General features: G+C 45.5%; 1 protein-coding gene across 1 annotated transcript; it reads left to right on the top strand.

Moving 5' to 3' along the window:
• Positions 1-1,204: 1,204 nt before the first annotated feature.
• On the top strand, positions 1,205-3,495 carry SHISA2 (shisa family member 2). The gene has a single exon (XM_021712399.1). The coding sequence runs from the start codon at positions 1,205-1,207 to the stop codon at positions 1,925-1,927; it is 723 nt and encodes a 240-aa protein (XP_021568074.1). The 3' UTR covers positions 1,928-3,495.
• The last annotated feature ends 6,206 nt before the right edge of the window (positions 3,496-9,701 follow it).

Genomic DNA, 9,701 nt, shown 5'->3' with positions numbered 1-9,701 from the left:
TACTTCCCCAGAAGGAGCCTGAGGGCATCTGCAGGCTCCTCCACCCCGAATCACCCCATCAGTCTGTGTGTACAACTTCTCAAGCCTCTGGTGCTATCCCCATGGCTCTCAAACTTTTTTTTTGTTTGTTTAAGTCAGGGTCTCTTTCTATCACCCAGGCTGGAGTGCAGTGACCATCAGGGCTCACCACCTTCTGGGTTGAGGCAATCCTCTCACCTCAGCCCCCCAAGTAACTGAGAACACAGGTGCATACCACCATGCCTGGCTAATTTTTTTCTTTTTTGTAGAGACAAGGTCTTACTGTGTTGCTGAGGCCTGTCTCAAACTCCTGGGCTCAAGAGATCCTCCTACCTCTGCCTCCCAAAGTAGTAGGATTACAGGTGTGAGCCACCATCCCTGGCTCCAAAATATTTTTTTAAGGAAATAATTAAAAATGGTGGTCACGACTGGTTTTCATAAAAGACTTTCATTTTTATTTTTTAAGGTTTTATTTTTTGGACTAAACTTTCTGTGCTAAGTATGGTGACCACTGCTCTATGCCCTGCAGGCCTTCCTGGTGCAGACTGGCCTTCTTGGCTCCCTGCGGGTGACTCTCCTTCCTAGGACAGATGTCTTGCTGCTGCTGACATTTGTCCTTCTCTGTGTATTTTCGCGCTGGCCCGCTGCCTGGAATACCTTCCCACCACCTCCACAGGGATCCCGCCACCTTTTCATCATTCAGGGTCCCACACTGGTCCCGGCACCCACCCAAGGACCACTTGGGTAGGCAAGAATATCAAGGATTTTGGTTTTTACCCTTTCTTGGCCCTCCTGTCCCTTAAAGACTTTTTTGGAGGTGGTACTGGCTTGTACTGGCTTAGAGTTTGACTTAAATTTTTGATTCACTTGAATATGGAAAAAAGAACTTGCTAAAAAAATGATAAAAGGAAGTTTTCAAGGAGGGTAGATAGCTTTCTAGGGGACAAGAAAGAGTTTTCCATCGTGTGAAGTCATTGTTACTGGTAGATCCTACAACCGTCTGGGAGGGCAGGCTTAAGATCAGTGGCTGTAGGATGTTTAGAACCCGGACAGTTGAAGGCATTAAATTCGTATTTTAGCTGAATTGGTGATCTGCCGCAGTCAGTCTTGCAGGTGGGGGTGAGTCCTGAGGGTGGGGCGTCTCTGTGTAGCTATGAACAGTTCTGCCTCTGGGGGGCGGTCTGCCATGTCTGTGGGCTCTTTGCACCTTTCCCAAGCATTGAGAAAGGATGACATAGCTCATGAGCTGCCAGCGGGTGAGCTCAGCACAGTCTCTGTGTCGGTGTGGCTTGCTAGAGGGCAGTCACCGAGCTGTGCGGCACCTCCTAACGCCATGCCCCTCTCCTTCCCCACAGTGCCCATCTACGTGCCGTTCCTCATCGTGGGCTCTGTGTTTGTCGCCTTTATCATCCTGGGCTCCCTGGTGGCGGCCTGTTGCTGCAGATGCCTCCGGCCGAAGCAGGAACCGCAGCAGAGCCGAGCCCCGGGAGGCAGCCGCCTGATGGAGACCATCCCCATGATCCCCAGTGCCAGCACGTCGCGGGGCTCTTCCTCCCGCCAGTCCAGCACGGCCGCCAGCTCCAGCTCCAGCGCCAACTCGGGGGCCCGGGCGCCCCCCACGAGGTCCCAGACCAACTGCTGCTTGCCCGAGGGCACCCTGAACAACGTGTATGTCAACATGCCGACGAACTTCTCCGTGCTGAACTGCCAGCAGGCCACCCAGATCGTGCCACACCAAGGGCAGTATCTGCACCCCCCGTACGTGGGGTACACGGTGCAGCACGACTCTGTGCCCATGACACCCGTGCCCCCTTTCATGGATGGCCTGCAGCCCAGCTACCGGCAGATCCAGTCCCCTTTCCCCCACACCAGCAGTGAGCAGAAGATGTACCCCGCGGTGACCGTGTAACTGGGAGTCACCGGTGGGTTCCTGGACCGCACGAGACGAATGCAGGGATGGATTCTCACGGTGGATGTGCGTGTGTTGGCGACGTTCATGGTGTGATTCTTGTGGATGGCTTCACCGGCCCCCAGACTGGATGAAAACGTCTCCGGTTGAGCGTTTCTGGCTGTTCCATCTCCGGGTGTCACTGACATAGGATGGGAAGCCGACCTCTGCTTGGACGCCTGTGAAGTGGCTGATAGGTGTGTGATGGATGCTTGAGTCCTAAGTGCCCTCTGAGGTATGGTTGTCAGAAAAGTTTTATAAACTGGCAGATTAAGGGTTTTTATGATGTCGTGATTATTATTTCTTTGTTGTTTTGACTGTGCAAGATCAGCATACCTGTTATCTCCCTTTTACCTGGACCGTTTTGTATAAGCATCCACGGTTGAGAGGCAGACATAAGTAACATAATTATTTCTAAAAGGAAGTCAACTTGAACTCTGAGATTAGTCATCGAGCTCAGTTTCCACAGGCATATCTTAATTTCATTGTAAAAAGATATATATATTGTCTATTTTTGTGCTTTTCGGGGGGCCTATTTTGTGCTTTTTTACCTGTGTAGAGATCTTATTACAAAGTGATTTTCTACATTAAAAAGAAACGGAAAGAAATTGTATAGTTAATTAATGAAGATATTTCAGAACTCTGGGATTATTTTAATCTTGAAGTAGCGGGTGGTGTAGTAATAAAACCATTCATTCATCCCCTTCTTGATTGTATCTTAATTTTATGGCTTTACAGTGACATCTGAGAAGTAATTTGATGTTCTTTATGTTAGAAACCACAAACTGTCAGCTGCTGCTTCTCTGAGTTACTTTGATTTTGCCACATGGTGTACGGTTTGGCATTTTGTTCCATCTGGTTTTCAGATCCCCGTGTCTACGTAGTCCTGAGTGCGAGTAATTATTGCAGTTAAAAATGAAGAGCGATCTTTCTGCCTAGATCTGATCAATACAGTTTCTTGTTTGAGTTCTACAAATTCGAACAACTGTGTTACAAAGATACTTAGTGTAATTCCTCGGTCATAACTTGAGACGGGATGAAATTGAAACCACAGAGATGATTGACTTTGCAAATCATAAGGCTTTTTATTCTCTTATCAGAATGGCTTATTTTTCAGGCAACAGGGACTATTAAGTCGAAAGAAAAGCTTTTCTAAGAATATCGCCTCTCTCCCCCATCTCCCCCCTTGTTTGTTTTTCCTCTTTTCATCAAGCACTGTATTCATTGCCAAATGTTCTGAACGATCAAATTCAAATGTATTGTTTACTTATAAAAAAGAGGTAACTTTCAGTATGTGCAAGTGAGTTTCCAACTGCTAGCAAAACCAAGATTTTGTAATTAAACAAATCACTGTCTGACATGGTCTTTCATACAATTATGTCTGTGGATGTCACCGTCTTTCTAGTTCCTGACTGAGTAATGTAAAACCTTTCTTGGCAATTGGTATCAGCAAAGATAATCAAAATTTTTTAATAACCAAAGTCAGGGGAAAACCCTTTTACTTACTAATAAATATTTTATGATGTGGATTCCTAGGGGAGTTGGGTTGTTTCATTCTCGTTGTACTTGGTAATTTTTTCAGATGGTCTGGTAGACTTGTTAGTAGAATGCCATTGCTAAAAATCATAAATACTGCTTTCCAGAACCAAGAGTCCACTCTTAGAGGTAATATCTGGGAAGCTTAGAAGCGTGTTCATGAATCAACGAGTTCAGCTTACATATTCCGTGGGAAATGTTGACAACTCCAAAGAGACAGTTCTTTGGGGATCATTATATTGCCAAGCGAACAGGGATTCCCTGCATTGTCTCTGTCAGAGGATTCCTGCTTGCTTAAAAGTAAATTTCCTAGAACCTTGGAGTTGAAAGGGACCTCGGTCACCCAGCCTGGGGACTGGCAAACGTTTTTAGTGAAGAACCTGTGGACATTTTAGGTTTGCTGGCCCTATAGGCTCTCACAGCTACTCACCTCTGCAGTAGAGGCCCAGAAGCAGCCATGGAAGGTAAAACCCAAATGAGCAAGGCTGTGTTCCAGTGAAACCTGATGACAGGCCAGGCGTGGTGGCTCACGCCTGTCATCTCAGCATTTGGGAGGCTGAGGTGGGAGGATCACTTGAGCCCTGGAGTTTAAGACCAGTCTGGGCAACATAATGAGATCTCATCTCTACAAAAAAAAAGTAATTAGCTGGTGCGGTGGTGTGTGCCTGTAGTCCCAGCTACATGGGAAGCTGAGTTGGAAGGTTCACCTGAGCTCAGGAGGTCGAAGCTGCGGTGAGCCATGATTCTGCCGTTGTACTCCAGCTTGGGGGATAGAGTAAGACCCCAAACTCAAAAAACAAAACAGAAACCTGATTATAGACACAGAAATCTGAATTTCATATAATTTTCTCATGTCAAGAAATACTTTTCTGGTGTCGCTTCCCCCACCATTTAAAAATGTAAAACCCATTCTAGAATAAATGTTTGAGACCTGTTGCACAGCATGTGACTATAGTTAATAATAATGTACTGTGTATTTCAAAATTGCTAAGAGAATAAATTTCAAATGCTCTCACCATAGAAAATAGTAAGTATGTGATGACTATGTTAATTAGCTTGATTTAGTTATTCCACATTGTATGCATATATCAGAATATCACTTTGTACCCCATAAATGTAGTGCAATTATAATTTGTCAATTAAAAACAAAAATAACCCCACCTCTCCCCCCAAAAAACAACAAAAAAAACAACCATCAACTAAGTTTCAGGACTGTACGCACGCAGACACTGAGTCGGATTTGGCCGGCGGGCTATAATGTGTCAGTCTGCAATCGATGCAGGGGTCACCTCTGCGACATTCTTGGCAGCCTTTTTAAACACAGAAGGATGGAGAATGCTTGTGTTACACGAGATTGTCGAATTTTCCCTCTTTTTCTATGTGGTCATCAAATACTATGATTAAAGCAAAAACACCCTTTAATAAATGATGAGAGTTCTTCATTTAGTGAATGCTACTTGGTCTTTCCAAAAACATAACATCATTAGAAGCAACCTCAGACCTTTTCGGTTTCGGTAAGGGCTGGGGGAATTAAGCTGGCTACTCAGAAATGTTCTAGGACCTGGTTTAAGGACGTCTTCCTTGCTGTCATGGACATAAAAATGATATGCTGTGAAATGTAATTTGCATCTAGTAGAAAGAAACTCAAGTCTGTGAAGAAAAGAACGTCAACACAGAAACAATTTCATTTTCTGCTGCATCTAAACCTCCAGGGTCAGTTCATGATGGTTCCAGAGAATTCTGTATCCCTGCTTGTGGGAGAAAGTCAGACCCTTTGCAAGGAAGAAGACATTAGCCTATGGAGGAGTGTGGAAACCACGTCTCTGTCATTTCCATTGCCACTGGAGAAGTGAACGGTTAACAAGAGTAGCAGCAACCACAGTGCCAAGAAGACCATTTAGACAACTATTTTGGTTTGGAAAACTTACTCTGCAGCACCCACCTTCACCTCGCCCTCCATTTCTGGTGAAATTCCCACAAGCTTGATGGATGAAATGGTTCCTCTATGGAATCTACCTGGAGCTCATTCTGTTAGGATCACACGGTTTGGCCAGGCTCGGTGACTCAGCCTGTAATCCCGCGCCTTTGGGAGGCTGAGGTGAGTGGATTGCCTGAGCCCGCGGGTTCGAGACCCGCCTGGGCAGCGAGACCTCATCTCTACAATAAATCAAAAAAAAAATTAGCCGGGCATGGTAGTGCGCGCCTGTAATTCCAGCTACTCGGAAGGCTGAGGCGGAAGGACCGCCAGAGCCCAGCAGGTCGAGGCTGCGGTGGTCGGGAGCGGCCACTGCACTCCAGTCTGGGCGACAGAGTGAGACTCCAACTCAAAAAATAAAAAAATCACACGGTTTTATTTCAGTATTTTCTCCTTGTTAGAAATGAGATTTAAGGTCAGGTGTTTTGCCTAGAGAAATCATGACCATCCTAAATGGATCACGCACAGGAGAGAAGAGAAAACATTTGAAGGTGCTGGGGGTTGAGATGGAAAGAATTTAGAAGGACATTCTTTTTCTTCAGTTCAACCCCTGCCCAGCAATGGCACGCTCAGTCCTTTTTCTGTCAGGGGCTTGTCTCTGTTTCCTGCAAATCCACAGGGGTCTTTTGCTGAGAGTGCCAGTCTCCCTACCACACATATCCTCAGCAAGTTGTTCAACTGGGTCAGCTGTTTGTGTGTGTGTGTGTGTGTGTGTGTGTGTGTGTGTGTGTGTGTATTACTCTGTTGCCCAGACTGGAGTGCAGGGGTGTGATCATAGCTCACTGCAGCCTCGAACACCTGGGCTCAAGCAATCCTTCCACCTCAGCCTCCCAAATTTCTGGGATTACAGGCTTGTACCACCATGCCCAGCTAATTTAAAAAAAAATTTTTTTTGAGTCAGAATCTCACTTTGTCACCCAGGCTGGGGTGCAGTGGCACGCTGCTCACAGCCACCACAGCTTTGACTTGCTGGGCTCAGGCAATCCTTCCATCTCAGCCTTCCAAGTAGCTGGAGACCACGCCCAGCTAATTTTTTGATTTATTGTAGAGACGAGGCCTCACCAAGTTTGAAATTTTTTGTTGAGATGGGGTCTTGCTATGTTGTCCAGGGTAGTCTCCAAGTCTTGGTTTCAAGCCATCTTCCCGCTTCAGCCTCCCTCCCAAAGCTCTGGGATTACAGGTGTGAGCCTCTGCGCCCCAGCCTAAATTAACAAATGGTACACTTGCTTTTAGTTGCTTTTAGTTTACACTTGGTTTTAGTCTCTCTGTCTCTCTTTCTGACTCTCTGTCTAGGCTGCCTAAATGCTTAAGTTTGTTCCTCTTTAGTGGCCTTCAGAATTGAGACTTCTCGTTCACTGAGGCTGGACTTCCTCCAGGCAGAATGGCGACGCTAAAATATGTTGTGTTTACTTTCTCAGTGTCCAGGGCAGACCTCTGCTCATGGTATGTGCCTGGGGGATTTGTGGGGATCTGGGACAGGGCTAACACTGGGCAGACAGAGAAATCACACTGAGGATTTCTGTCAACCTTGAGGATAGAAAACAAGCATTCCCAGGCACCTGCCTCCCCACTGGACTGAGTCCCTGCTAAGTAAATAATGCATCGGCTGTGATGGCTCAGTGAACTTTCTAGGATTGTAAAAAATGTGGTCACTTCCTCCTTTTGCTTATTTGTCTTGTCTCTTAAGAGAACAGTAAAAGCCTCTGAGGAAGCTGCATGATCGTGCAGTGGTGCTGACTGTGAGCAGGGGAAGCTTGGCCTGGAGTGGGTGGTGGCCCTGGCTTTAAGCACACCAGGAAGTGAACCAGCTCTAGGGACCTGTGGAAAAGGGACAGGACAGGGGCTGGGGTTAGGCCGGGCCACAAGGGAAAGCCCACCCTGTGCTCAACTTCAGAGCGTCTTTCCTGTTTAAAAGGGGCCGCCGAGATATTGCAGGGAGGAATCAAGCATGTGGTCAAGTGAGAGGGCGTTCCTCATGACTCAGTCTAACCCTTTTGCCTACCTGCTGGGATGGAGGAGCCTTGAGGACACTTCCTGCATCTCTCTCTGTCTCTGTCTCTGACTGTCTTTCTGTCTCTCGCTCTGTCTCTGTCTCTAACTCTGTCTTTCTCTATTTCTTTTTATCTCTCTCTCTCTGTTTCTCTCTCTGTCTCTGATACTGTCTCTGTCTCTGTCGTTCTGTTTCTCTCATTCTGTTTCTGTCTCTTTGTCTTTCTGTCTCTCTCTGTCTCTCTCTAACTCTCTGTCTTTCTCTGTTTCCCTCTATTTCTCTCTCTCTTTTTCTCTCTCTGTCTCTGTCTTTCTATCTCTGTCTTTCTGTCTCTGTGTCTCTGTCCCTCTTTGTGTCGGTCATAGCCAAAGATCAGCTATTTTCATGCAAACACCTACATAGAAAATTTCTTTGCCTTCTGAAATTTTTTTTCTTAATTGAAAATGTGAATGTTATTGTGATTCAAGTGACTTTCAGGGGTTAAGAGAAAGAATTAGAAATTATTAACTCTTTTCCTGAAAGTGACACACTACACCCAGTAAGCATGTCTCAGTGCATTGACTTGCATTTGTTTTCCTTTGCTCTTTGTTTTTCTGTACAGAATCATTTATCAGTGAAAAATGGAAAAGTAAAACACTCAGTTGCTCAGCTTCGAGCAGGGACGTGGCGTGAGGATCACTTGCTGTTCAGAGTTAAATCTCCCTGATGTCTTCAACATTTATACCCAGAATTGACAGACCTAGACTCAAATCAAGAGCAAAAAATGCAAAAATAATGCTTTTATATACTTAAAAATGAGAGATGAAAAAAAGGATAAAAAGTTTGTGATGGTGGCCCATCACGTTAGAGTGATTTGAGATGTAAAAACTTGCATCTTACTTTTAACCATTTTGAAGGTGTAGGTCTTTCCGTTTAGAAAAATCATAGGTTACATAAGACATTATTTACTCAGGAGACTTAACAGCTGGAGGAGACTGATTGCCATCTGTTACATGTATATAAAATTATCACATGTGTGTATACATATGTGTACAGCATGATCACAGGAAAATTGAAAACAGAAAGAGCTTATTATGGGAGACAGTCTCATCCAAGACTCTGTTCTCAATTCCTGACTGACTTTTTTTTTTTTTTTTTGTAGTCTCACTCCGTTGCCCAGGCTGGAGTGCGGTGGCATGCTCATGGCCACCCCAACATCGACATGCTGGGCTCCAGCGGTCCTTCCACCTTTCCAAGTAGCCAGAACTACAGGAGCACACTACCATGCCTGGCTACTTTTTTATTTATTGTAGAGACGAGGTCTTGCCAAGTTGCCTGGGCTGGTCTCGACTTTTTTTTTTTTTGAATCTCACTCTGTTGTCCAGGCTGGAGTGCAGTGTCACACTCACAGCTGCAGCCTCCACCTGGTGGAGTTAGGCGATCCTTCCGCCTCAGCCTTCCAAGTAGCTGGACTGCAGGCATGTGCCACCACGCCTGGCTAATTTTTGGATTTATTGTAGAGACGAGGTCTTGCCAAGTTGCCCAGGCTGGTCCCAAATCGCTGGGCTCATACAATCCTCTTGCCTCTACCTTCCAAAGGTGGGATGACAGGCGTGAGCCACCATGTCTGGCTTTTACTGGTTTTTTAAATGAGGAGTTTGTTTGCAGGACTCAGCTTCATTTGTCTCCGTTATAGTTGGTTCTACCAAACTTCCTCCTCTGGAGTTGTGTGGATCTGAGTTAGAATCCATTTATATCACCGGTGGTATGGCCTTTAAGGTGCTTTTTATATCTTTGAACCTCGGAGTATTCTCTGCAAAAGGGAATGAATTAATACCTACTTCCTGGGGACAGAAGGATATAACACAGCACAGTGCAGTGGCAGCCAGTAGATTTTTTATAATAAACATAGAATGGGGCTTCTTATCCAATAGTTTTAACCTGGCCAATTTAGAGGAATGCATACATTATTAATGTTGACAAAATATGTCAGATTTATATAGATCCTTATCCCAGAACTAGTACAGATTTTTCTTATGTTTGTTTCAGTAACGAATCAAGGTCCGGCAGGGTGGCTAAAGCCTGTAATCCCAGCGCTTTGGGAGACCAAGGTGAGAGGATTGCCTGAGCCCGCAGGTTTGAGACCAGCCTGTACAACATGGTGAAACCTCATCTCTACAATAAAATTAAAAAATTAACTGGGCATGGTAGCACGTGCCTGTTGTTCCAGCTATTTGGAAGGCTGTGGCGGAAGG

Source organism: Carlito syrichta, unplaced genomic scaffold (genome assembly GCF_000164805.1).
Source record: "Carlito syrichta isolate Samal-C Ts95f unplaced genomic scaffold, Tarsius_syrichta-2.0.1 Scaffold303232, whole genome shotgun sequence".
Taxonomy (NCBI): Eukaryota; Metazoa; Chordata; class Mammalia; order Primates; family Tarsiidae; genus Carlito; species Carlito syrichta.
The sequence above is the reverse complement of the archived record's forward strand: the minus strand, read 5'-3'. Positions and strand labels throughout refer to the sequence as shown.